Raw genomic sequence first — 27,054 nt, forward strand, 5'->3', positions numbered from 1 at the left:
GATCGGTGGCAGATCAGCAAAGAATCTTGCTAGAAATTAGAACATGTAAATTGCAGAATCATGCTCAAAGATACACCACATCAAGCAGCTGTAAAACAGTGTAGCAGTGGCAGGGCTGGGAAGTGGCCGGGGTGGTTGTGTTACAGAAACTGGCATTTAACAGTGCTTGTCTCAGGAGCTGCTTGAACTGAAATGGATCGTTTTTCTTCATTCTTTCTCAGACAAGCAAGGCTGTTAAAATTGTTCAAGCAATGATGCCCCGTTCAAGTCTGCCATACACTTGCAGTCTAAGTTCTCTTGTTTCCTCCAAGTTTAAGTTCTCATGTTTTATATAAGTTCTCTTGTCCTTTTCCCCCCACCGGTTAAGCAAGATTGCTTTGGGAAAATGTCCTGTGTCTGTAGCATGATATTATTGCTGTAGCACAATAGTAGGGCATTATGGGGTGACCTACTCTTCATGCAGTGGCAATTAAGTTAATGAAAGGTATTATTTTGCCCCTTGTACAGTCATCTAAAAGGTTAAGTTCTTAATAGGGATGTACCAAAGAGCTTTCTGGCTTGTGTTTGCTCAGAGCAACAGGAGTACTTTTCTGGGTGAATATTGTGGGTTTTTTCTTTGTAATAACACTCATTTTAATGAGATCACTTACTATTTCTAAAAGAGCAGGTAAAAGATGAAGAAAAACAGAGATTCTTCTGCTGCGCTTCTTTTCTGATAGATCTTTGACTGATGATTTAGCTAGAATATTGGTTCTGTGATAGGCATTCATTATCTGCTTAGAAACAATCTCAAAAAGAAAGTAGACTGTCAACTCCAGTATATGGCTAGGTCTCAATGAAATAAGTTGCCTGTAGAAAAGCATTGTTACAGACATTGTTATCTCCTCGAACAAGGCAAATCTTGTAGAGAGCTGTGCAGTGCAAAATTGAAACACTGACTTCGATTTCCTGCCTTGCACATTGCCACTTTAGGGAGTATGAGATCACTGTGATGCTCACACTGGTTTGTGTTGCAGAATGGCTAATTAAAGGGCTTTTGTGGAGCTCTTGATGGAAAATACATGATCTTTGACAGATGATATTCCTGTCAAAGAAGACCTAGAGCATTATACAGTAACAGTTCTCTTTTTGTGGAGATAAGTACAATATTTTGAAGATGGAGATGACATATGAATCTCTCCTGGCAGTGTCTGATATTTCTAAAACTTCGCTTCCTTCCCTGAGGTGTAAATTCTAATACTGCTTTTACCAGCCTTTGTTCCTTGTACTGTTCAAGTAGACATCATCCATTTCTTCCACTTCACTTGTTAAGTCCCTAGTTATGCCTGAAGGGAATGTTTAAAAAGAAAATTTCTCTATAACTGGCTGGTCTGCAGGAATCAAGTATCTTCCAAAGCTGTGGTTTTCGGGTTTTTGTGTGTTTTTTATTTTATTTTATTTTTGCTTGCAGACTGAAGAATATTTTTTTATGGGAACGAAATTCAGGCAGCTCAGCTTTGCTAGTGTTGAATCTGACAGCCAACAAACAACCCTGTGCACTGAGAGTGACTTCAACTCAGCTGCTGGTCGTTAATAAATGAGCCAGCATTGCTGCATGCTCTTCATGAGACTGTATATTACCTGATGATCCTTAACTGTTTTTAAAGTACTCATTAGTCTGTTTTTCTCTTGTGGATACTAGCCATTTTTTAAGATGTCCTAAGATGAATACTGATATATATTGACACTTAGTCTGCAAGTGCACCTCTTTATTTGATAAGCTAATATTAAGGACAGCTGCTGTTTGGACATTTCTCATATACCTTACCTTTGGGAAACCCAGTCATCTGCTAGGCATTTAGATTTCAATCCAGCCAAAAGGTTCATAAGATTCCTTGATTTGATTTCCCTTTTCTGGCATTATCAAGGTCAGCTCTTGGCTTCTGTGTGATACCAAATGCTGGCAGACCACAGTGAAGTGACTCTTACCTCTTCAGGAAGCAAATGTGAATCATCTTGCAGTGTCAGGTGGCTGAATGGATCAAGCTTAAAAATTTTGATCTGTTCTAGGAGGATGTGCCTTCTAAAATATGTTAAAACCAATTTAATTTGAAGCTAAGTTTTTATGTGAGCAGGTAAAAATTATTATTGAAATTATTATTGTAACTGTCTTTGAGCAAAGAAGGTGCCTAGGGAGTTACCTTGTGACTGTTGATTTTGACAATGTCCCTTTGAAAGCATTGGCACAGGATTCTTGCCCTGCTCTGGCTGCCTGCAGACTCTCTCTGAAAGCATCTAGATGTGCCCTCCTTTTGGATATATCCTGTAACATTAGGCAGCCTATTTGGAGTCAACTCTTCTCCAAATAAAGGTGGGTAGATACATGACATTCTTAGTTTCAGGAGTCTTAATATCTAGAGAATTTTGGTCATTAATTATTTTTTAATTATTATTTTTAGGAACCTGTTAATGTATTGGAGTGTCCGTGGTAAGCCATGGTGATGCTGCGTGGTTGGTGCAGGACTCTGGCAGAGCAGCTCACGACTGACAGCTGCTGGTGGACAAGGGATCTGCCTGGAGACCTCCCCAGACTGCAGGCAAGCTTTGACAGAGACAGTGGGAACTGGCAGGAGACAAGCAGAGTAACTGACTGAATAGGTCAACTACCTTTTTTATTTAGTGAGGTGCTACTTTGTGACTCTTGTTTTACATAGGCCAGTTCTGAGGTCTGGGTGAATTAGATGCAATTCTCTGAATCGGAACTGCATTGAGTACCCTAAAAGATGACATAGTCGGAAGATGAGTAGAGCTGTGGTGCTAAACAAAAGCAAAGAAATTAGAAAGAGAGACCCTTCCCAGGAATGCTTTTCTTGGGAGGCTGACATAATGTGAAACAGTTTTAAGGGTGATGAAGAGGTTGGATATGACTTCAGGGTGCAGACCTTAAGGGCATCATCTACTATTTGGAACTAAGCAACAAGTAGTAGTGATTAACTGGAAGGAATAATTGCAATCCTGATAACTGCTTAGAGGAGTAGCTGTAATCTCCAATTACACGTAGAGCAATTGCCCAACAGTTATCATGGCCTGTGAGTTCTCAAAGATCTGGAAATCCAGATGGATTCTTTCTTTCTCCTAGAGTAAGGAAACATGAGGCTTAGAGTAGCAACTGTGAACAGCGAATCCCAACAGAAAAACCATATGTGAAAGCTGCTACTCGCCTGGCTGTGTATCTGCTTCCCCTGACAGTATCAGTAAACATTTGGAGAGGCTCTAGAGACTCTTCCTTCGCTTGTGTTTGATAATCATCTGATATGCTAGCAGACACCATATTTCCATTTGGAGGCGAGTGCCTCCAGGAAAGGCAGATCTTAAACACCACAGCTGCTGACACTTTTTCTCCCTTCCACATGTGTGGCTCATCAAAGAAAGCCCAGAGGGTTTATTTTTAAATCTAGGTGGTATAGTGCTACATGTTGGAGGTAGAACAATAAGGTCCAGGCTATCTGGTAGAATTCCTTCCTCCCTTGTTTCCCTCTCTTTCAGAAACAGAACTGTTAAGCTTCTCTCACACCCTCAAAGCATTATCCCCAACCTGTTGCTAGGACCTCAGACTCCCTTTTTGTCTGCATTTTAGGTAGCTGGAGAGGCACTTGGCTGCTTTCTGTACCAGTATCATTTGGCATCAAGAGATGCAAGCCCAGGATTTTTAGTTTGCACCTTTGCCTAAGTACTTGCAGTTTTGCTTCAGTAAGAAATGGAATTCTCTGGTTTGTTTATTAGCTTCTGACTAGGTTTACATAGAGGAGTTCTCATGGGCAGTCCCATCAGTCCCTGTGGAGATGAACCCCTGCCCTTCTCCTCAACCACTCCCTCAAACCCCACATTTCAAATTTGTTAGGTACTGGGGGGCAAAAATGTTTCTAATACTCCTTTAACATGAGCAGTGAAATGTTTAAAAGTTCTTCCGTATGTCTGTTAGAGGCTTGTCTTTGTCCCTGAAGATAAAGCCCAAGTCCTTCCCCAACCCAAATGAAGGAATTTCAAAGGAGATAAAATCTTGAGCAGTATGAGAAATAGCATATTGATTATCTGAGGTGTGCATGGAAAATCCTACAGCAAGAATTCCTTAGTGTTGACTGTGTAAATACCTTTAAAGCCTATCCTTCAAGGAGCCAGTAGATGACAGGCACTCTGCTGGGTGCCTATGTGCATGACCACCTTTAAAAAAACTCATAGTAGTTTCTGATCTGCCAATGAGACTGACATTTGTGAGAGACACAAGGATTCATCTCTTTCCATCTGAACTTCCTGATCTGGCCTGACCCGAGATGAGGACACCACACCTCTCTGCCTGCACGATCTCCTCCAGTCCATTAGTAAACTAGTTTGAAATGTAATGGGAAGGAGGTCCAGAGCCAAGGTAAATCTTTAACCTGATGATTCTCATCAATAGGAGTAATCCGTTCACACAGAAGCATCCCAAGTGCTAGAGATGTGCTATTTTTTAATGCTGTCCTGTCAGAAAATTATTTAATGCTGTAAGCTATTTATAAGCATCATTTATAATAAATCCCACTGGCAGTGGCAGGCATTTAACTTCTTAATAATTTGCAAAGTTTTCATTATTTGAGACAACTAATGTATCTGTAGCTTCTCAGTGTGTGTCTTTTGGTTTTAATAGCTTATGGATCTAAAATTATCTTGGATTTTTTCTTCCAGCAGAATTCAGGGGGTATACCCATGAGACATATTTCCGTGGCTAGCTGGCATGTTGCAATTCTGTGGGCAAGACAAAAACCGCAAGGGTATTCCAGAGATGCCATGAGCACCCTCAGAACTGTAGTCTGGAAGGCTCTGGCAAACCCTGATGTTTTCCAGTGACAACCTTCATTTGTAGCACCACTAAGACACACCACGAAGAATGAATTCACTTACAGGAGGTGCGTAAACCTCTTGCAGTCACCTTTTCTAGCAGTCAGAAAAGCGATGTCCCAATTTGTGACTTCGCTACTGCAGGTGGCTGGTCAGCACGTCCACCAGAGTGGTTCTGCTGGGCTTGACAGCACTGCACGACACACTCTGCGCTTTGGGCTCATGTCCAAAGGCCCCATGGTGGGGGTTCTCACCTGTACTTACAGCTGGCACTTGGCTCATCCGGTGCCTGATGGGGTGCTGGAGCAGCACACACAACGCTGGCAGGGAGCAAATTGCTGGTGCCGGAGGAACGAGACTACCAGCAGTTGAGTGAGTCTTACTCGTGAAATGGTCCTGAAAGGTACTATGGAAAAAACATGTTTAAACAGAGGAAGGAAGCTGAGTCCTTGGAGTTGTTCAGCCCCTTTTTATTGCTACAGATGCTGCTGGCAGCCTCCTTCACTAGGAGACCTGTCTGAATTGATTGAGTTCAATGAGTACCTTGGCAGGGGCCCAAATACAACAGGGTTCATGTTCAGACCTCGCACCCAACTGTGCCTTCAGACGACCCAAAGGCCTCGTAGACCCTTCTACCTCCACAGTGGGCCACAGGCACCTTTTCCCAGTGACCTTTGTATATATTTGGTCCCTGCTGCTTGAAAGTATTTTAAAACAACAACTCTTCAGAAAAGTTCATCTGCAGCAGTGGGGTTTGAGCATGAAGGTAAGTGAAAAGAGACTGGGCTATTTCACACTGTCACACACATGCAGAATATGTAGAGGGAGGGTAGTAGTGCTGGAGGGTCAAACTTGAGTGTTGTACTCAAGTGTGCAGCGTGTTGGGGACTTGTGTGGCTTATAGGGACTGTTTCAAGGCAACCTTTGGAACTGGGAAGTGTGCTGGACTGGTTGGGGTGAGCACTGGATCACAAGTGATGGGGTGTCTGAGGACCCATTTATTCCTGGCATGCCTTGCCCTAGAAGTCAGCTCTGACAGTCACTAAAGCCAGTCCTAATGGTGTGGGAATCCCTTCTCTGTGCTGTCGAATTCAAACTGGTACCTCATGCACATGAATGGCACTCATAGGGAAGGGAGCCCTGTGGAGAAGGAGTGTCCCATTTCCAAAACCAGACTGCAGCCCAATGTTATTTTCTCACAGTGTCAAGTTGGCATGTGAGTTGATAAAAATCCCCCGGCTCACATCCTTCCCAGAAGTGCCAGTCAAAACCCAAGCAGCTATTTACCCAAAGTACCAATTTTATAGTTCTGTGTGTGTCTATAATCTATTTACCAGCATTCCTACTTCAGTATGTGCCTGTTAATAAGATTAGTAATTAAAAAGCTTGATAGGAATTGGCAAGCATAGCTCCTCCGCCTCTCCCTCCCCTCCAAGCCGGACTGGCGTGGAGTGTGAGGCAGGGTTGGCAGAGTACCTGAGGGAGTGAAGGCAGGAAGGCTCTGCTGAAACCTCTGCCTACAAGCAGGCAATGGAGAAATCCCGGCCGCTATGGGACAATCCCCTGCAGTTTGTTTTTGCGTGCATTTCCTATGCCGTGGGACTGGGAAATGTATGGAGATTTCCCTACTTATGTCAGATGTATGGAGGAGGTAAGTGTGGTTCATGTTTCTTGCTTCCCTCGAGGAAGAGTGTGGCAAGCTTTAAGTCCAAAAGTATGTTGTCCATGCTAATGCCCTGTTAACCCAGCAGGGTCCGGGGCAGAGTAGGACGTCTGGCTTTCTGTTGGTGGCAACCTGTCTTATTGCGCTTTATTTTATGTATTCTTTAGCATTAGGCTTTTACATGACAGCTGCCCCAATACAGTGGCACTTGTTTCCTAGAAGTGCAATGAAGCAGTGGGAAGGCCCATGTTTTCTAAAAGGGTGGAGATAGAGTGAGAGATACGTGTCCACATGGTATTAATCTATTACTTTTTTGCCCCATCGAACCTTTCTGAAGTCATCAGAAACTAGTTCAGTTCTTTGTATGTTCACATATGTGGACTTGGAACATATTGAGAAGGGGAGAGGCTTATGCTGATTTAATTTAAGGATCAGATGCATCATTTCAAGTTTCTGTCATTAATGTTTTGTCTTTTATACAAAGCCTAACTTTAGGAGGTGATAACTTGGCTGGAAATCTGCCTTGAAGTTGCCTGAAACACCTTAATCAACAGGAGTTCCACAGCTAAAGCCTCCCAGGCACCTTTGAAAATAGAGAATACATTGATTTGGGCTCAAATAAAAAAAAAAGCTCTTTGAAAGTTTATTCTTCTCCTGGGTCCAAATAGAACAAAGATGATGTCTGTATCATATACCAGCCATAGATGTTCTTCCTTAGGAATCAAGTTAGTTAATTAGATTAATTAAAGACCAACACTAATAATCTCCTCTAATATACAGCTACCACTGTTTTGAAAAATCCTTATAAAGAGCCTCTCTTTATAAGACATCCAAGTTTTATATTGTTCTCACTGCATCTGTTATCATAGTGTTGGACTCTCCTCAGCCTTGCGGTAAGGGGCATCTGCAAGGGACATGAGCATCTGCCTCATCTGCCTTTGGTCTGCTTCCATCTTTTTTTTCCTTTCAGGAAGAAACATATGGAGATATTTGAGGGCTTTTTACTTCTTTTATGCTTGTTTTGTTGGCTTGTAGCTTACTTCTAAATGCATGTGTGGCGGTAAGGGTTGGTTCATGCTGGTTTTCGAAAAACCACAGTGCTGAGACTGTGTCAGAGCTGTTCCCTGGGATCAGGTCAGAAAAATCCAAATAATACAATAGGTGAAGTTCAGTAGAAGATAGATGCTGCAGTGGCTGAAGCTTTGTTAGGTGGTTTAGATAGCAGGAATGATAGGTGTGCTGTAATTCTGCATGTATTCCTCCACCCGTGCTTTAAGGGTAAAGACTTCATGTCTGACACTGAACTCTAGCGCAAAGCTTAAAATGTGAGTGTTTCTGTATGCAATTGAACTGCATGTGATTACTTTGCTAGCAGCCTATCTTGGCAGACATCCTGAAGGACAGCAAAACTTGGACATTTTGGGGGATTTGTGTGGTTCTTTTGACCAGCCATCTGTATTGCAGTGGATAGTAAAAATTCTCTGAAATGTAACCAAAACTGGAACACTTGATTAACTTGAAATAAGATTAAATAAACTTTCCTGTTTGTTGCAGGGCATTGGACTAGATGACGTTTAGAAGGTCCCTTCCAGCTCAAACTATTGTATGATTCTATGATAAACCCAAGTATTTTTCGAAAAGCATGTTTTTATAGGAATATTTTTCCATTATTTTCCATTATACTCTCCATTATTTTCTCTTCCCCAGTTAAATTTACATAGGGAAGGGCAGCTCTTTCTCTACTGTGAAGCTGAAACTCCTGACAGGAGGTTTTGCTTTTCTTAATTCTTCTTTTCACTGCCTTCTTAATGAGGATTCTGTGGCTTTCCAGGGGTCCACAAAAACAACGCAGACAGAACGTGGTTTCAGGAACTTAAAAGCTGGATAAGGGGGGACGTCAGCTTGTTTGGCATCTTCCTTTTAGAAAAGCACAGAGCCAGTTCCTGTCCTGCCCAGCAGAACAATAGAGCCCTTATTGCATATGATACTGATAATTTGCAGTATTTACAAATTATATTGCTTTATAACCTGCCTTTCTGTTCATCAGCAGATTGCCTCCTTCTCCTTGCTCTTCTCCAGAGAGCTTGGCCTGAGCAGAGCAAGGGGGGGTTAAACCTCACAGGTGCAGTTATTCTGTCCCTAAGCGGGCTGGGCCAGGCTGACACGAGACTGGGATGGGTCTACAGCAGGACACTGAGCAGAGGCGAGGGTGCTGCTGGACAAGTCCAGTGCCTTGAGCAGGCCCAGGGCACATTCCATGTTTTGCCAACTGCAGGGATCTGGCCCGGGGTCTGGTTTTTGCTGTGCTGAGTCACAGCAAATAAGGAGTTGGTTCATACAGCTGCACTGAGTCACTTGTATGAGGCAATGTGGTTCTACTCTTTAGGGAAGTAGGGTTGGGAGCAAGATCTGCCTACAAACAGGGTGCAGAGCAAGGGGCAGGGGGCTTAGCCCTGGCACCCCCAGCTGCAGGGGGACATGGGGGTGAAGAGCAAGCCTGAAGACATTCCTGCTGCTTGCAAGGTGGTTAAGTCAATGCCAAGCATGTGGAAGCACTGCTGGGAGAGCAGAAAAGCCTTCACAGAGAGTCTAATGCTGATTCCCTCTGGTGGTACATGGCAAAACTCTCCTCAGTGGCTGCTGGGGCAGCTCACACCCTGCCGGCACAGAGCAGCTGTGGAAGCTCTTAAACCTCCAGCAGCTCCCTTGTGGCATAGGAAGTTATCTAACAGGCTAACAAAGGGGTTGTTAATAACAAGAGAGCTGGGAGGTGGGAAATTAATTCCCAGAATAAACCGGATTATTGCTCTGTGTTTATTTCCAGTTCTTTTCCTCAGTCGCTGCCCAGAGTTCATTCCTCCACAGCACTGCACAGAGCCCATTGCAAGGAATGTTAATGCCACAGATTAAATACTGAATAGGAGATATTTACGTAAATATTTTGGCTTGCTGTAAAAAGGGAAGCAGGGAAGCCTTCGCAAAAATACAGCTTTTGACTCAGTCAGCAGCTCTTTCTGAAGCGAGCCTGTGAGCCCCAAGTTGAGTACAAGGATTTTCTTTTTTTTTGGCAGAAATTTAAGCCAAAGCACATCCTGGTTGCCAAGTGGGAAGGTCCTTTCCCCTCCTTCATTGTCAACCTGTTCCTGCTGCTTCTCCTTTTCCACAGGAGCATCCCTGTGGCTCTCCATGTGGGGAAGAAGTAGGGATGAGCAGCCCCACGCAGGGGAGCCTGTGCCTCCCATACCAGAGTCTGTTCCTGCAGGTGGGACCCTGGGGGAAAAGCCTTCATCCCTTTCCTGGTGCTTGTGGGATCAGCATGGGGTTTTGGGAGTTTTTTGGTTTGCTTTTTTGTTTGTTTGTTTGTGTTTTTTTTAAGCCAGGCCAGACCTCAGTATGTAACTTGAAACTCTCCATTCAACATGGACATTGCTGTTACTTTTACTTTGAGCACTTTGGCTGTGCCGCAAAATACCCCACATGAAGTAAATCTTTTCCTTGTCCTCTTTCTCTCATTATAGTTTACAAGGTTTGGCTGGTGTTTGGTTACCCTTTAACAGCCCCAGCCCCCAACTTTGCTCAAACCGCCGGTGATGCATCTGGGTAGCCCTGCCACACCGGAGTGGTGACCAACACAGTTTAACAGCAGAAATCCCAGCTCTGCCAAGTTCCTGCGGAAAATTCCCTGTGCCCGGGCAGTCAGCACCCACCAGCCTATGCGACACCGCCTGAAACCCTGTGACATCTCCTTCAGGGTTGGGCCATGCCCTCAATACACAAGGTGCCTGGACAGGACCCAGACCCAGCCAGCCCCTGGGACACCGACAGCACGATTTGACCACAAATAGGGCAACATGGTGTTTATCTTGCTGCTGATCTGCTGAAGGCTGACTTCTGGGGTTTTTTTTTGCAGGTGGCTTTTTGATCCCATACCTTATCATGCTGATTGCCGAGGGGATGCCCCTGCTCTACTTGGAGCTGGCTGTGGGGCAGCGTATGCATCAGGGCAGCATCGGCGCCTGGAAAATGATAAGCCCCTACCTTTGTGGTGTTGGTATGTTCTCAGTTTTCATCTTCATTTTCCAGCATGGAGAGAACATGGGTGATTTTTGAATGGAGAGCTTTGTCTTTCAGAGGAGAAACCAGGAGGGAGCTGGGGTTCTACTGGGCCTCAGCAGGCTGAGGAGCAAAGCAGACACCTGGTGGCATGCATTTATCCCATCCCTTGCAGGGCATTGGGACTAGACCCCAACTCACTGCATTCAGAGGTGTAAGTCCCCCTGCCCTCAGGCACCCTGCCAAAATCACAGTGTGAATGCCAGTGCTAAATCCATCCCCTGGGGCTGCCTGCACTGGGCTTTGACCCCAAGAGCAACTTCCCAATGACCTCAATATGAATGATAAAACAGTGCCTTAATTTCCTACCATTGCTGTTGCTGTCTGCCATTTACCAGTGTCCTTTCTTAGCTACATTATTATGTTATTAAATTACCCTGATAACCCAAGCTATTGTTAATTTGCATACACACACAATATATTTTTAATGATACTTTGACTATTCTCCCCCAGGGCCTAAAGTATAAAATCCAGTGCAGGATAGTCCTGGCAGGAGGAGGAGGTGGATGCAGTGCCAGGGACTTGCCCTGTGCACACAGCTGTGCAGGGTCAAAGCCCCTCCTGCGTTGGGCATGGTGATGCTGCCCCCACCCCACACCCCCCAGGTGTTATGAGACCCTGGGCATTTTGGGGTTTTGCTGCTGACCAAGTGTCTCCCTCCATACCTGCAGGTGTTGCCAGTGTTGTCGTCTCCTTCTTCCTCTCCATGTACTACAACGTGATAAATGCCTGGGCCTTCTGGTACCTTTTCCACTCCTTCCAGGTGTGTGGGCACTCAACAGCTCAGTTTGGCCCCACTGTGGCCATGGAGGGTCATGGTGGCTTGGCATTGATGCTGGATGTTGCATGGCACCATCGTCAGCTGTAGAGCGGGGGTGGAGCAGTGGCAAAAGCTCCATAAATCCACCCAGGGCTTTTCTGGAGAGAAGAATGAGGCAGTGATGTCCTCCTCTGTCTGCTCTCCCAGGGGTTTTGGATGTTGTCTTCTTGCTGTCAATCACAGGTCAAACAGGTCAAACCCTGTGATGCATTGATGGCCAGGGTGTCCTACATCCTTGGATGGGTCTGTCTGATGGAATGTGAGAGGATTGGCCATGGGGGAGAGGAGTGGAGAGTGTCATCGCTGGGGGAGAGGGTTAAAGAGGCTCAATCCTCAGGAAGAAAATCAGTCTGGTCGTTCCCAGAGAAGAGACAGAGCAGGGGAGAGGGGAGAGGGGAGACAGAGGGGAGAGACCCTGGGGAGAGGGTCAGAAAGGGTCATCCCCACAGGAGAGGATCAGAACAAATCAGTCCTTGGGGAGAGGGTCGTTCCCAGGGGAAAGTGTCAGAAGACATCATCCCTAGGGGAGAGGGTCCTCCTGTGCCCCAGGCAGAAAGGCACCCTCGCCATCATCCTCCCCATCCCTCACTGGCACCTCAGCTCTCCCTGCCATGCTGACTCCATGCCCCTCTCTCCTAGGACCCCCTGCCATGGGCTACCTGCCCCCTCAACAGCAACCGCACCGGCTATGAGGAGGAGTGTGAGAGGACGTCATCCACCCAGTACTTCTGGTACCGGCAGACCCTGAACATCTCTCCATCGCTGGAGGCCAGCGGGAGCGTGCAGTGGGAGCAGGCGCTCTGCCTGACACTGGCCTGGCTGGTGGTTTATCTCTGCATCCTCCGTGGCACCGCCTCCACTGGCAAGGTGAGAGAGGGGCACAGCCCTGCCGAGCCTGGGCAGGATGTGGGGAGGGCAAAAGAGTGCCCAAAGCAGTGGCCATGGCTGCAGAGCACCGAGCTCTGCTGCCTCTACTGCCCTGTCAAGTCGCAATTCGAGCAGGATCAACCAAAACACTGAGTGATACTAAAAAAATAATCCAGAAAAGTCCTGTAAATGCAGCAAAACCATGGTCAGGCTGCTGGCCGTGAGGAAAGCTGTCTGCCACAGCAGAGCCATGTGAGGAGACGTCTATTCCTTGGTCTTTGCAAGAAAAAAAAGACATCTACCGGGCATGATTTGCTCGCCTTTTATTCACAGCACAAGTTATGAGGAAGTGGGGAGAAAAACCCCAATGTCCTGGCTGAGCCTGCACTAAGCAGCAAGCTGAGGGCTGTAATCCCCAAATCGTCTTAGCTGAACACAGAAAGCCAAGAGACTATAAACTAAGAATAACCTCTTAAACTTGTTGCAACTAATTCAATTCAATTTTGATTCAATTTGATTCAATTCAAGTTTGATTTTGACCTTCTATGAGGTCTGCTTGCCTTCCTCCTAGAGCAAATGATGAATGACCTTTGCCTAATGAGTTCTTAATAGACAGTTGCACACTGGTGTTACTCCACTAAATGATGCAGAACTGAGTTTGTGAATGCTGCAAATATTTTAGACTTTTCTTTGATTTCCAGTCAAAGAGAAGACCCTGGGAACAGTAGCACAGGTCTTCATTTTTAATAAAAACTTGCTTCCTTAAAATGTAAATCTAAAGTTAGATTTGTCTGAAAATATTTCTTTAAGGATTATTACACAAGAACAAACACAATAATTGAAATTATTTATGTAAAGTAAATAAGACTGACCATAGTGGATTAGCTTTGTCTTATATATTCTTTAGACCAAGATGTTTCCCCTCCTTCCTCAGGTCGTCTATGTGACAGCCTCTTTGCCATACTGTGTTCTCATCATATACCTCATCAGAGGATTAACACTTCATGGAGCTGTGAACGGTCTTTTCTACATGTTCACACCAAAGGTACAGAAAAACTCTATTGAATTTTTCATGAAATGTTATTAGTTACTGAACGTGTAGGTTTTTAAAAGCTGTTGATGCTTTTCCTTATATTGAATTTCTGCAGCAGTAGCGTAGGTCAGGCAGCTGGAAACCCTGGCGATTTCCAGGAGTGGGAGTGGAGTGGCAGCTGCTCTGCCATGGTGCCCATAAGCTGCTTGCTTTCTCCTGCAGAAAAAGACCTGCCCATTACCATAGCCTATAGCACATTACTTTCAGTCATATAAGTAACCCTGCCTAAAAAAACCCCTGAACTAAAACGAGTGCACAAAGGGACCCATCCCTGTCCCCACCCAGGCAGCCTGGAAGGGGCATTGCTGGGAATCCATATGTAGCTTTATGCTCTCGCTCTCTGGGTCTGGCTTTGCAGCTGGAGCAGCTGTCGAACCCCAAGGCGTGGATCAGCGCTGCCACGCAGATCTTCTTCTCGCTGGGCCTTGGCTTCGGCAGCCTCATTGCCTTTGCCAGCTACAACGAGCCCAGCAACAACTGCGAGAGACATGCCATCATTGTCTCGCTCATCAACAGCACCACCTCCATCTTTGCCAGCATTGTGACCTTCTCCATCTACGGCTTCAAGGCGACGTTTAACTATGAGAGCTGTATAAACAAGTAAGAGCCTGGTGTTCCACTCATTTCCCACTGCAAGCCGTTCTGGGGCAGGTGAGAGGGGAGGTAAATAAATAACAGCATGCAGCGCTGCCAGCACTGCCCCAAGACCAGACTCGATACTGCTCTAATAAAGCTAATGGAGCTATTTAAAGCGATGAAGCCCGAGATGAAAGGTCAGAGTGACTTGCCTCTTGACACCTGGGTGCTGCTTCCAGGCACGGGCCTTGTCGAGAGGATGTTTGCCTGGGCAAGTCACAGAGGCACTGTCCCCTGTGTCCTCGTCCTGGCACATGTTACAGGGAGTGGGGGGACTGATTAATAAAATGCAGCAATGCTCAGACACCCCACTATTAAGGCTAAACCCTGTTCCAGGAGCTCAGCTTCCTCGGCTGTGATGCTCTGGAGGTGCCTAGGAGCCTGCAGGATTGTGTCCTGAGGCAGCAAGCTTGCATGAAGTCCCTGGCACAGGGCCTGCAGCAGTTACACTTTTACTCATATTTTTAGAGCTTTCAATCTATCTGCTGATCAGAGAGGAAACCAAGCTGCTAGTCCCTGCTCGTTGCCAAAAGACTCATTAAGTTGATGGGGTGTGGATGTGAGATTGGAGGGCAAAGGGGAAGAGACACCAGCCAGTGCTGGCTGGCACCCAAAATACCTGCCTGGGAGCACAGTGTGGGTGCAGGAGCTTCTCCCTACAAAGCACAGATAAGTGCAAGATCGCCCATATCCCATTCTGGAAGTGCCATGGCTCTCACATGGGGAGACTGGATCCCTGGGGCCAGCAGGACATCCACATGTGGGGACTGATGGAGAAGGGCATGAGATGTCCTGGGCACTGATGGAGAAGGGAATGAGGTGTTCTGGGCCTGAAAGCCATTGAATGCCTACAATCCTTCCCAGGGTGATCCTGCTGCTGCTGAACGCTTTTGACCTGGAGGAAGGCTCTTTGACAGCAGACAACCTCAGTGAGAAGAAAGACTACCTCATGGCCACCTACCCACAGGAATATGCCCAATTAGCGCCTCAGATTAAAAACTGCAGCTTAGAAGCTGAGCTAGACACGGTGAGTTGCCACTTTGTGCTGTCTCCTCTCCTCCCACTGAGCCTGGGCAGCCCCATGCGAGCACATCCACATGCCTGACCAGGGCTGGGGATCATTTCTACCCCTCAGGATGGGGCAAGGGGCTTGCCTGGGTGGTTAGCAGCTGAGCTGGGTGGCAGTGCAGTCTGACTGCTGGCTCTGGCTGTGGAACAGGGCAGGTCACAAAGATTTGGGGTAAATGTTTTTTTTGCTACAAGTGGCATTACGCCAGTGTCCGTGCAGTTTGGATAAACTGGCAAGAATCTCATCTGCTTTTGCTGTGCACAGCCACCACTGCACACGTACCTTGTCACAACACAGAGTCACTCTCTTATGTCCATCTTATGTCCTTTATCAAGGATAAGGAGCTGCCCGTAACTCATTTTTCTCCCCTTCTCTCTGACAGGCTGTCCAGGGGACAGGACTGGCATTTATCGTCTATTCTGAAGCGATCAAAAACATGGAGGTGCCCCAGCTGTACTCTGTGCTCTACTTCTTCATGCTGCTGATGCTGGGCATTGGCAGCATGCTGGGGAACACGGCCGCCATCCTCACGCCGCTGACCGACAGCAGAGTCATTGGCGCCCGCTTCCCCAAGGAGGTGATCTCAGGTAAGCGCCTGCCGTGTCACAGTGTAGGCCACACAGCGTGTGTGTGTGTGCAAAGGCTTTGATGTCCCACTGCCACTGAGGGTCCCCCTCTGACCTTGAGTGGAGCAGGGAATAGTTAATATGCTGCTGGAAAGGTTTGCCTGCCTTTGTGAAATCCTGCCCTGCCTTCAAAGCACTTCCCCTCCGGAGCTCCCAAAGCACTAGCACAATTGTGGCTGTGTATTTACAGGCTTCCCAACACACCCCAGCTCCTTCATACTGGTGTCTACTGACTGATGAAACTCAGAGACAGTATAGGTGTAAAGATACTTGCAGTGGGCAGCTCTTTAGTCACATCACCAGTATCCCAACTGCAAAACACCTGTCTTTGGCCAAAAGTAATATGTGCTCCTGTTCAGGCATGGAAATCAGTTGTCCCATCTTAAAACCTGTTTTAGCAGGATGCCCAGTGGCAACACCAGATACTGCATGCACATGTGACAAGGCTATAGCCAAGACTTCATTGTCTTGACCGTTTCTGGAGTGATGTCCTGTGACTATGCAGGTCTGAGGAGCAGTTTAAGGACACACCAGCACAGTCACTCATGCAAAGAGACAGATATTTTCCGTAAGGGAAAAGGAATTATCCTTCTTCTCAGAGAAAGCTGCTCAGCAGAAATTCTACGAGTTTTTTAGTCACAAGGAGTATGACATTTCCCACACACAATTAGACTTCCAAGTGTAATGGCAGGGTCTCTCTTTTATCCATGCAGGTGTTGTGTGTTTCATTAACTGTGTGATTGGCCTGATCTTCACCATGGAGGCTGGAAATTACTGGTTTGACATATTCAATGACTATGCAGCCACCCTCTCTCTGCTGCTCATCGTGCTGGTCGAAACCATCGCTGTGTGTTACATCTATGGGATAAGAAGGTAAAAGCTTGAATCCTTCTTTCTTTACAGTGGGATAGCAGGGGGAGTGGCCAAGAGCCAGGACATGCAGGGCTAAGAATAAAAATACTGCCCTAGGCTGTATGTTTCTCCTATGCTATAGTACCAGCAAGGCGATGGGGGTCTCCCCTGCCCTGCAGACCCCTTCCAGGGCCTTGGTTCAGGGCTGTACAGAGGCCAGGCTGGGCTGACACCACCTCTGCTGGCAGGTGAGCGCTAATGAGCTGTACACACCTGCTCCCTGCTCTGGTCTTTGGTCTCAAGAGCACCTTCTGCCAAAACTCTGCTCCTCCTGTAACAGTAGTTCAGCATGAGCACAACAGTGCCAGTAAGTTTGGTTTCAAAGGTGGTCACCTCACAGATTGCTGGTGTCCCAAGTCATCCCTTGTGGGCAAAAGGAAGCTTTGGCATCAGGAGAGGTTTTGAACAGCAGAGGTGTTTGTGCTCATGGCATCTAAAGGAAAAGGCTTCAGCATTTTCTTTGTTAGTCTGCCAGCACAGTACATGTACAGGCACCTACAAGGGTATTACGTCCTTGATGAGTTCAAAGCCTTCCAGTCAGATCCAGGTCTCCTGTGAGATTTTAGGTACACTCCCCAGCATTAGTACTTCCTCAAAGACAGCAGTCAGAACAACTCAACTACACAAAACCCAGCAGTTTTCTCTCCATAATACTTGAGCATCATTGCTTTTCTCTCTTAACTGACATCAGAAACACCCTGAACTTATATTCAAGCCAGAACTTTTCTTGCTGTACCTATTTCTAGCTATTCTCTGCAGTTTGGGGTTCTCTTGGAAGTCCCACTGTCTGTTTTGATTTCACCCTCATGATGAGTCTGGTGAGCCAGTTCTTCAGACAATACCTCATTTGTGGTGAACTGTACTCCCCTTTCTCATCTGACATGGAATTCTGCAGGTGGTTTTGAAGTAACTCAGAAAAAGGTATCGATTGAACATATGCAGCTGTTCTCAAAAATATGCTTTTTTTTTCAACACAGATTTGAGAAAGATCTTTACACCATGATTGGACGCAAGCCAAACTGGTATTGGAAAATTATGTGGGCCTTTGTTAGTCCTCTGCTAATTATAAGCCTATTTATATTTTACCTCACCGACTATATCCTCACAGGAACCTTTCAATACCAAGCGTGGGATGCCACACAGGTAAAATAGTTTTGGGGGGTTTTTGGTTTTTTTTTTTTTAAACTTTCCCTAGTTCCTGCAAGGATACAGCCTTCCTTCCTAACTAAACCATTCCACAAAACTGGAAAGCTTGCAGCTAGAGTGAGGGCCAACCCCTAAATTTGTGGAAAGGAAAAACAAGGAAAACTTGACCTAATGAGGATGCCATGATTCTGTAAAATCAACTAACATCCCTCTGATTCTTAATCGACTCCTTCATACAGTAAAACATTATTAATGTTGATGACCCAAATATCATCTTTCAAAAAACACTTTAAACAAAAAAAAAACTACTTTCAAAGTGTATTATTTAGAACAAAATTAGTAGTATTTTAAAAGAACCAAACTGCTACTGGAATGGTTTTCATAATTTCCATATCCATTTTTCTTCATGGCCAAGAACACTTTTGTACGAATACCGAACTGTGTATTTATCACAAATTACTACTGGGTAAGTAATCACCAGTTCCATAACCTTTTGTGGAAATGTTCCCATTGTGCAGAAAGAAAATATGTAATTGGCCATGACACAAAAACAATTTAGGACCCATGGCGGGCCTGGTCTGTTGACTGGGTGTCAGCATGAGCCCACAGCCTCCAGGAGAGGAACACGGAGGCCTGACAGAGGTCAGGGCCCAGCCACCTCATTAAGAGACACAAATCAAGCCAAAATCCGCTCTTTACCAAAGCTTGCAGAAATTTCCCCCAATCCTGTTGTCAGCAGCTCTGTTCTTGTTGTCAGTTTTCAGGGTGGTTGGGCAAAGAACAGTGCTGAGGGCAGCCGTGGGCTGGCACAGCCACAAAATGCTTCTCAGAAGTCCCACTTAGATCCATGTGCACAGCTTTGCTCCTGACCCAACTCCTGGACTCTCAAACCCACAGATCCAACACTGCTTCTCTCCCTTGCAGGGGCAGCTGGTGACGAAGGATTACCCAGGCTACGCCCTCGCGGTGATTGGGCTGCTGGTGGCAGCATCCACCATGTGCATCCCCCTGGGGGCACTAATGACTTTTATAAGGAAGAGACTGAAGAGGGAAAGAGTTTCAACAGTTGCATGAATGCTGACAGCTGGATTTGGGAAGACCTTACCCCCGTCATCAGTGACAGGGCACTTCTGGAAGACAGCAGCAACCATTATTTGTAGCAGCTATTTATAGAGTTGAGAATGGTGGGTGCTATATTGACCAAAAAGTGCTCTTGGGAGGTTCCACAATGGTTTGGGGAAAAAAAAAGCTCTTCTGTAACAAGATGAAGCTTTAAAATAGCCTATGTATGAGAGGGGGAAACCAGAAGAGCAGCTCACAAAATGCTAGTTAGCACAAATTAACCAGCACATCAGCCCATTACACCATGTTAGGTAATTCTTTTCCACTTTGTTGTAGCACTGCCTGTGCAGAAACATGAGCAACCAACTAAGCATGTTCCTGCACCAAAGTACCGGCAAATATCCTTTACCTATTCAAGACAGCTGCACTTAAGAGTGCACTTTATTTCAAATGACATCTGTATTTCATCAACAGAGGAAACTGTTGAAGTCTGCCAGTGAGAATGTGATGATCCCTTTCCTACATGGGAGAAATCAGTAGCATGGTATTAGGAGATGAATGTGGCCCACCCGGCTTCTTTTATACTGGTGTTCAGCAAAGCAGTTTATATATATATATATATATATATATATGCAAACACATATATGAGTTGCACAAGTTCTTTCCCCCCGAGAAGTACGCTTCCAATTCCAGTACATAACTGTGCACTATGCTGTACTTTGTATTTTCTAGGGATGCACTTTAAGTACACTAGAAGGTATCTGTGATAAAGCTGCTTTATGAGCCCCACCCAAACAAAAGTATGCCATATAATTAGCTTTGACAAAGTTCATATCCAGGTATTCTTTAATCATCAGATGTAACAATCCAGCAGTTCCACTGACCTGGTTAATTTCCCCATGTATATGTTTTATAAAGAAAGCAACATGTTTAAATTGTAAGCTTCATGTAATAGAAAACATTAAAATTATATCTATGAACTTTAAAAAAGTCGCTCTGAAGAACATTTGAGAAACACTCATGGGACGGGGGGGGGTTCTTGATACAGTGTCTTAACTATGTAACCATTAGAAGATGGAAGTGCCTTACAAAAGGATTAATTTCAAACATCGTTAAAGCACAACAATGCAAGTCTCTCATTCTGAGGCAAAAAGCAAGAGGCAATTGTACAGCCTTCAGGGGTGGGCAAAATCTTGACAGTGACAACCAACACCAGCAAGACCTGCTTAGTTTGTAACAGCCCCTGGAAACAGGGGCTCTGCTAACAAAGGAAAGACGACCTTTTCACATTTCAGTTTATTAAAAATGGATACCATAAACAAGACCTGTACAAAAAAATATCTGAAATTGCCCAGAATTTGGTAACAGTTGCGTGATGAGAAGTTATCGTCTTGGGCCTCCTCTTCCTCTTCCACGACCTCGGCCTCTGCCACGGCCTCTGCCACGGCCTCTTCCAGCAACTTAGCAGGTGAAAGAAAAAGGATAAATCAAGTGAGACCCAGGAATACTTTCATTTTGATTAAAACATTCTGTATCGAGCATAAAACACCACACTGCTTCCATGTGATGAGACATTAAGTCTTTTAATGCTCAGTAAGTCTCAGGCAATATTTTCATCTTTAGTACTGGGTTTTTCAGTATACAACTTCCACAGACTACTCTCTGTCCTTGGCTTCACTGCAGAAAACAAGGGGATGTAACAGCTGGCTGCTCCCAAGTGGTAGGGTAGGTCTGACAGGGAACTAGAATTCCTCCTCTTTTTTGTTTTCATCTCATTTTCCGGAAGGGATCAGAAAAAGTGTATGCAAGACAAGAGTATTTTGTTACTATACAGTACAGAGGATAAGAATTTTTTTTGGCCACAGCTCGCCTTGTGGTTTATGAAATACTCTGCTTAGGGGAAATGAGAGTTTTAACATGTGTGATTCCCAAGCTCACCATTCTCAGGCACCATGTGGAAGGGCAGTATTTTGAAGGGATCCCACCACCAAACAGCTATTTTCAGTGATACCTCTGCCAATTTCAAACGTGACTCTGAGGCTAAGGTCTTGGCTGTGTGCCCCCAGTTTTAATTACTGCTATTTAATGGTAAAGGGAAGACAGAAGCACAGGGTAATTCAGGCTGCAACTGCTGAAGGTGACGTGATCCATACAGTGATAACGTGCCATTGCACCCGTTTCTCCTAAAGAAACATGACTTGACCCCCCCAGTTGCTAGGCCACCCTACAAACTTAAGAAATAACTGGTTCATTTTGAACATGTTTGTGAGTGCAGGGCTCACAAAGATGCTAAAAACTCTGCAGAAATGGGTGGCTCGGTAAGAGAGACACACTGACACCCCTTCACAGAGCAGGCGTGGATTATTCTGGCATGTAGGTCACAAATGCAGCAAAGACAGAAAGAGCAGAGGCACAAGGCAAATTTCACAGAAGCAAGGTGTCATTTTTTTGCTGATAATAGACCGACTCTGTAATTTCCATGGAAGTCTCAACACCTGACTAAACGATGGCAGCAGCTACGTGCATCAGTAGAGAGCTGCATTTGCTAAGCGCCAGCACATCTGGACCCAAGGCACATGTGCCACATACAAGCACAGCCAGCATCCTGCCTTCCACTCACAATTCCACTTGCCAAGGACAGACCATGGGCTTTACACTCTCGAAGCTGAAGAGCATTTACGGGTTAAGGCAGCACAACACAGCTGCAGTCAGAGCGCTTCTGCACACTGTGGATGCAGCGAGCATCAAACTGGGGCTATCACAGCTGCTTCCCTCAAAGAACCAAACACTGTGGGGTTCAGTAAGAAAAGCAATCCAACCACACTCATTTCTCCATGTGGTCAGATTGCTTTTAATGGACCCGAGAGGAGCAAAATCCCCTTGGGAGTTTTATCTGTATTCTCTATAGAGACAACAGCCACAGCGCTTGCACTTGGTGATGCATCCAAGGGCTCCTCACACCATGTCAGAAAGGTGAGCACACTAATGCATAACACACTGCAGATCCAAACACACACTAATTGCAGGAGAAAGGGTACAACATTACTTTAGAGCACAATTAGCTTTCACTCACAGCTTACTATTTTAAAAATACACAGACTAACTGCTGGATTAAAACTGAATTGCTCTCTATGTTTGGCTTCTAAGGAAAAGGTTTCTGTTCAACAGTTTTTTGAGAAAAAAGTTTCAGGAAGAGCAGAGTGGAACACTACTGGGAACCAAAGTTAGAGATCTGCTCATTGGAATATACAGCCTAGACTCCTTCAGGTTCTCAAGTCTCTCAAATCCAGTTCTCAGAGATACCATTTTTATCCACCACCAAATTTCAGTGAACCATTCAGTACTGTTTGAGAGACTGTCCTGTACTTTCTTATTAGTCTATGTGAAGCTCCCCATACAAACTGGGGAAACCCAGCAGACACTCGAAGAAGAGAAGTGTAAATCTCTGTTGCCAACTGTGAGACTGAGATAGGTTAAGATTTACTCAAGATGCAAAACATTTACATTTTTAAAACCAGATGCATGAAAAGCCATACACATAATTTCGGGTGAATGAACGCTCTGCAGATATCAAGAAGGTGGGAAAGGCAGATTAAGCCAGTACAGTATCAAACCCTCAAAGAGGAAGGAATTAGACACCAAATGCAGACATTAAGACACTCAAATCAGATGTCTTCAGATTCAGAGGACTAAACTGCATACAAAGTCAGAACAAACACAGGAAAGTACAAACTAACCTGCTTCTCTTTTCTTGGATTTGACTTTTGGTTCAACATCCACTAGCAAAGTATCCAGAGGCAAACTGTCCGGCAGAATGAAGTAGCGGATATTATTCCCTCGAATACTCAGCGTCTCCAGCTGTACGGGTTCTCTGTTCTTCAGCGTCATTTTCACTGCTTTGAGATGTGTATTCATGCTGACATCCACTCCTGAAACAACACAAGCCTGATTTCAGGGATGAGGTCTCTTATTGCCTATTTTTAAGAATGCACACGCTTCAAGATCTAGCCTGATCATTAATCCCTGCTTCTGCCACTCATTGAATAATTCACCCTCTAACGGAATGAAACTGTGTCTTTTTCTCTCTTAAATTATGCCCAATAAGTTATCAATCGCTGCCTTTAACACGTTATTGCTAGAGAGCTTTATCTAGGTCCTGGCAGTAGCCAGGTAGCCAGTGGTTAAACATCCAGTAGCCAACGGTTAAATCAGTTCTGAACAACAAATAATCTGCTGCTTATTACAGAAGTCTAATACTGTCCTTACTCCTTTAAAAAGAAGTAAAACCTCTGAGGTTTTTCTGTAAGCCTTAGGAAAATTCAACCACCAAAGCAGCATTTATTTTCTGATAAAATACATCCAATACCAGAGTGGTATCTACCACGAAAGTACATAAAACACCCTCCTGTAAGGAACAACCATTGTCCTCACACACTCTGAGAACAGCCAGTATGTAAGAATTGTACAGAATCAGTGCTGTGCCCACTGTGCTGTGCTGTGCGTAATCCCAAACCAGAAACTATCTCAGTTGGATGCATGTATTAAATAACAGTCATGAGAAGCAATTAAAGTTTTTATTTTGCATATGACAAGCTTTCCATGGGATTTGATCTCCAGCTACGAAGATGAAAACAAGAGTAACTTTTTCAAATCAAAACAGAAACAGAAGATTGACACTGCTGTTTACAAACACCTGCTAATCCAGCGACAAGGCACCCACAGGAACAGAATTTTAATGTGTTCAAACTTCTGCACAAACAACCCTTTGTGATAAAAATAAACTGTAAAATGTGTTACCAAGGTAAGTAACACAAGTGAGCATCAGCCCAGAACCAGAAGAACCACTGTGCTGTGCTTATTCCATGTACTTCCTCTGTCCTCATCCCCCTCCTTCTGGATTTTACAGAGCTCTCTGGCCCCTCCACTCCACCTGACCCAGACCCTTGGTTCATGTAAGCTGTATTATATGAAACCTGCCTCTTCAGCAACCCAGCTCTGGACAAACCCCCAGAAGAGACTGCACAGTCCAACAGCACAGCAATTATGAACACAGTTCACCGGCCACTGTAAAGGGAAGACTGCAGTTTGAGAAATATGGACTGCATTCCAAGTGTTTGCAGGTTCTTAGCAGTAAATGAGAGAAGCTTTGCTCAACAATTAAGCCTGAAAGAGCAGTGAGGTCAGGAGACCAGCAGTGTGTTTGCTTCCCACCTGGCTGGGTTCAACAAAGCATGCTGCAATCGGGTACCAGGGTGGTGCACTCCCCTCTAATCAAAGCTGATGGACCTGGCTGCAAAATAATGCCAGTTTTGAGCTCTGACAAATCTCCACAGATTGCTACTGGCAAAAAAAGCGCCTAAGCAATCCCCTGGAATAAAATTCAAACTTGACGGAGTTGTACTTTTTTTTAAAGAGTGTCTCGGCAGAAGAGCTTTTAAAAGCTGCCTGAGGTGAGTGCAGGAAAGGAGATAAAGCACTTTCCTCAGCTCACCTGTGAGGGTTTGCCTTGTTAAACACAAGGCACACCACCTCCATACCTGATGTCTCTGAAGTAAAGCTCACAGGAACACCCTCAGAACAATGTCCCTCACTGAGGTTATTAAAGCAAACAAAATAGTTTGCACATTTTTTAATACATGAGAACCATATACTAAACCATAAAGACTTTCCCTACAACTTTCAGTTCAGTGAAACGAAGAAGCATCTGCTAAACAATAACACCCACAAACTAACATGACCCACCCCTGGCAACAGCAGGGGGGCACACTCTCATTGACAGGATTCCTTTTTGCCCTGAATCCCACATACAGCTTCACATTTTCAAACCCACAGTCTTGTTAAATCAGTGCAAATATATGCAAATATGCATTTGCATCTAAGTTCACCTTAAACAGAGCAAAAACACGTTCAACAGAAATAATTATGGTTTTGATTAGAACTGCCTATGTACAAAATTTAACCAACCTGAGACCACATCAGCACTTAACATTTGGCATTTATCTGTGCTACCATTGAAAAAATAAGTCCCTCTTCAGGTGATTCAGCTGCAACATTTTTATTGCTTGTTGCAATTTCACAAGTGAAATTCAGAGGCACCGAAACATCTCACAGAAGTTTAGCTGCATACCCACTACCTGTTTGATACAGCAGTAAAAGCACCTCATCAACATTACCACTGGAACAGAGAAGCTGTGGATATCCCATCCTTGGCTGTGTTCAAGACCAGGCTGGATGGGGCTCTGAGCAACCTGGTCTAGCGGGAGGTGTCCCTGTCCATGGCACTGGGGTTGGAACTAGACGATCTTTAAGGTCCCTTCCAACCCAAACCATTCCATGATTCTGTGATCATGCTGCTAAAATTCTAAGAGACTACAACACGCTTGCACTGGCTTTGCGATGGTTTGGGAAAGTTCACTTCCTTCCCCCCGAGCCTGTTTGGAGGCAAAGCCCACAGTCAGGCTCAGAAGCTCCCTGTGCTACAGTGAATTTACAGCCTCCCAGCAGCACCTTAAAAACAGAGAAAGATAATCACAAAGTATACCCTGGCCTAACCACAGGTGAACTCACCCACTAATACAGATCAAAGACAATCTGTGACCCACTGAAATTCCCCAGTATTTTCATGGTTGCCTACGGAAGGCTGGCTGGTCACAGCTCCCGACTCTTCCCAGCAACTTCCGACAATATCCAGACACAAACACAAACGCACCTCGCGCTTTCACACAGATACGTGAATTCAAAAGCTTTTCTTCCAGCGCGGGTCCCCGCAAGAGGGAGCACAGGACAAAAAAAGCTCAATCCGAGCCGTGGCTGCCAATTGTTTGCCGAAAGGCGACTGGGAACACTTCGCTACAGTCTCCTATCCTGCCGTACCTGTGATCGTCCCATGCACCTGCGTCCCATTCTTCAGCTCGATGGTCACAGTCTCGTGGCTCAGCTTCATCAGAAACCTGCGAATTGAAAACGCGTTCAAAAAAGCCCAAACCCATCGCTCCCACATAAAGCCTACGTGTTTAAGAGCCTCCACACCAAGCACCCGCTCATCCTGAGCTCGCAAAGACGGCGCCCGCGGATTCTGCTGGGAATGTTTCAGCGACAAACCCTACGTCCCGCCCAGCCACGGGAAGCTGGGGCACTGCCGGACCCAGCGCCTATTTCCCGGCGAAACAGCCATTATTATACAAAGAAGGAACCATTTTACAGCTTGTCAGCATGCCGGCAAGGCAACGCTATCCCCACCGGGGGGAGAGGATTCCCCCCAAAACAGAGGGGCTTTACCGAGCGACCCGCGCAGGCCCCGGGGCGGGAGCGCGGCCCTGCAGAGCGGAGCCCCGCCGCCAGCAGCCCCCGCAGGGCCCATCCCGGGGCCGTTCCCGCCCCGCAGGGCGGGGGGGCCGCAGAGCGCGGGCTCGCCTGGGGCCGCCGGCGCGGGCGGGCGCGGTCAATCCGCCTCCATCGGCCGCCATCCGAGCCCCCCCGCTCACCTGACGAGCTTCATGTCGGCGGGCGGCGCCGGGCGGAGCGGCGGGCGGGAGCCCCGGGCAGAGCAGAGCCCCGGGCAGAGCGGAGCCCAAAGAGCTCACGGTACAGTCGGGCCGGGCCGGGCGCGCCAGGAAGGGCCGCTCTCGGCGGCGGTCGGGAGGTGCAGGGACAGCGCCCCCCTGCGGCCTGGAGGAATCACAGACTCAGAGCGGGGCAGGGTGGAAAGGAGCACAGCGAGCGCTGTGGTCCAACCGCCCTGCAAAGCGGGGTCGTCCTGGAGTCCAGGACACAGGATCGAGTCCAGACGGTTCTTGAATACCTCCAGTGAGGGAGATCCACAACCTCTCTGGGCAGCCTGTTCCAGTGCACAAACACTCCCACAGTAAAGAAGTTGTTCCTCATATTCAAGTGCAACTTCTGTGCGTAAGTTTCTACCTGTTGCTTCTTGTCCTATTGCTTGGCACCACCGAGCAGAGCCTGGCTCCATCCTCTTGGCACCCTCCCTTCAGACATTTACAGACCCTGATGAGATCCACTCTCAGTTCTCTTTTCTGAGGCTGAACAGGCCCAGCTTCCTCAGCCTTTCATCACGACATGCTCCAGTCCCCCAGTCATCCTTGTAGCCCTCCACTGGACTCACATCAGGAGCTCCATGTCTCTCTTGTACTGAGGAGCCCAGAACTGGACACGGCACTCCAGATGCAGCCTCTC

General features: G+C 46.1%; 2 protein-coding genes across 6 annotated transcripts; one reads left to right on the forward strand and one right to left on the reverse strand.

Annotated features, from left to right (window-relative positions):
• The first annotated feature begins 67 nt into the window (after positions 1 to 67).
• Positions 68 to 19,595, forward strand: SLC6A20 (solute carrier family 6 member 20). Of its 4 annotated transcripts, none has more exons than XM_051789158.1 (12): positions 68 to 2,350; positions 2,439 to 2,576; positions 10,428 to 10,568; positions 11,302 to 11,393; positions 12,090 to 12,317; positions 13,252 to 13,362; positions 13,769 to 14,010; positions 14,911 to 15,073; positions 15,498 to 15,702; positions 16,455 to 16,614; positions 17,631 to 17,796; positions 18,724 to 19,595. In XM_051789158.1, the coding sequence occupies exons 3-12, from the start codon at positions 10,454 to 10,456 to the stop codon at positions 18,871 to 18,873; spliced, it is 1,632 nt and encodes a 543-aa protein (XP_051645118.1). In that variant the 5' UTR covers positions 68 to 2,350; positions 2,439 to 2,576; positions 10,428 to 10,453; the 3' UTR covers positions 18,874 to 19,595. The 4 variants fall into 4 exon arrangements, with proteins under 4 accessions (XP_051645118.1, XP_051645119.1, XP_051645116.1 ...); XM_051789159.1 differs by having other exon boundaries at positions 68 to 1,645; positions 1,908 to 2,576; XM_051789156.1 differs by lacking the exons at positions 68 to 2,350; positions 2,439 to 2,576 and adding an exon at positions 2,583 to 6,505.
• A 94-nt stretch (positions 19,596 to 19,689) lies between these two features.
• SNRPD1 (small nuclear ribonucleoprotein D1 polypeptide) lies at positions 19,690 to 26,508 on the reverse strand. Of its 2 annotated transcripts, none has more exons than XM_051789176.1 (4): positions 26,346 to 26,508; positions 25,735 to 25,811; positions 22,599 to 22,790; positions 19,690 to 20,321 (listed from the first exon to the last, which is right to left on the reverse strand). In XM_051789176.1, the coding sequence occupies exons 1-4, from the start codon at positions 26,357 to 26,359 to the stop codon at positions 20,245 to 20,247; spliced, it is 360 nt and encodes a 119-aa protein (XP_051645136.1). In that variant the 5' UTR covers positions 26,360 to 26,508; the 3' UTR covers positions 19,690 to 20,244. The 2 variants fall into 2 exon arrangements, with proteins under 2 accessions (XP_051645136.1, XP_051645137.1); XM_051789177.1 differs by lacking the exon at positions 26,346 to 26,508 and adding an exon at positions 26,140 to 26,159.
• Positions 26,509 to 27,054: the final 546 nt, after the last annotated feature.

The sequence above is a fragment of the Manacus candei genome, unplaced genomic scaffold, assembly GCF_025592945.1.
Source record: "Manacus candei isolate 608988 ecotype Guabito, Panama unplaced genomic scaffold, ASM2559294v1 h1tg000026l, whole genome shotgun sequence".
NCBI lineage: Eukaryota > Metazoa > Chordata > Aves > Passeriformes > Pipridae > Manacus > Manacus candei.

Excerpts from the sequence above, each read along its gene's own strand:
- SLC6A20 (XM_051789156.1), top strand. The coding sequence starts at position 6,385 with ATGGAGAAATCCCGGCCGCTATGGGACAATCCCCTGCAGTTTGTTTTT. Across the intron at positions 10,569-11,301 it reads CCCCTACCTTTGTGGTGTTG|GTGTTGCCAGTGTTGTCGTC; the intron begins GTATGTTCTCAG and ends CCATACCTGCAG. Across the intron at positions 16,615-17,630 it reads TACATCTATGGGATAAGAAG|ATTTGAGAAAGATCTTTACA; the intron begins GTAAAAGCTTGA and ends TTTTCAACACAG.
- SNRPD1 (XM_051789176.1), bottom strand. Across the intron at positions 22,791-25,734 it reads GGTGCATGGGACGATCACAG|GAGTGGATGTCAGCATGAAT; the intron begins GTACGGCAGGAT and ends GTGTTGTTTCAG. Across the intron at positions 20,322-22,598 it reads ATCCAAGAAAAGAGAAGCAG|TTGCTGGAAGAGGCCGTGGC; the intron begins GTTAGTTTGTAC and ends TCACCTGCTAAG.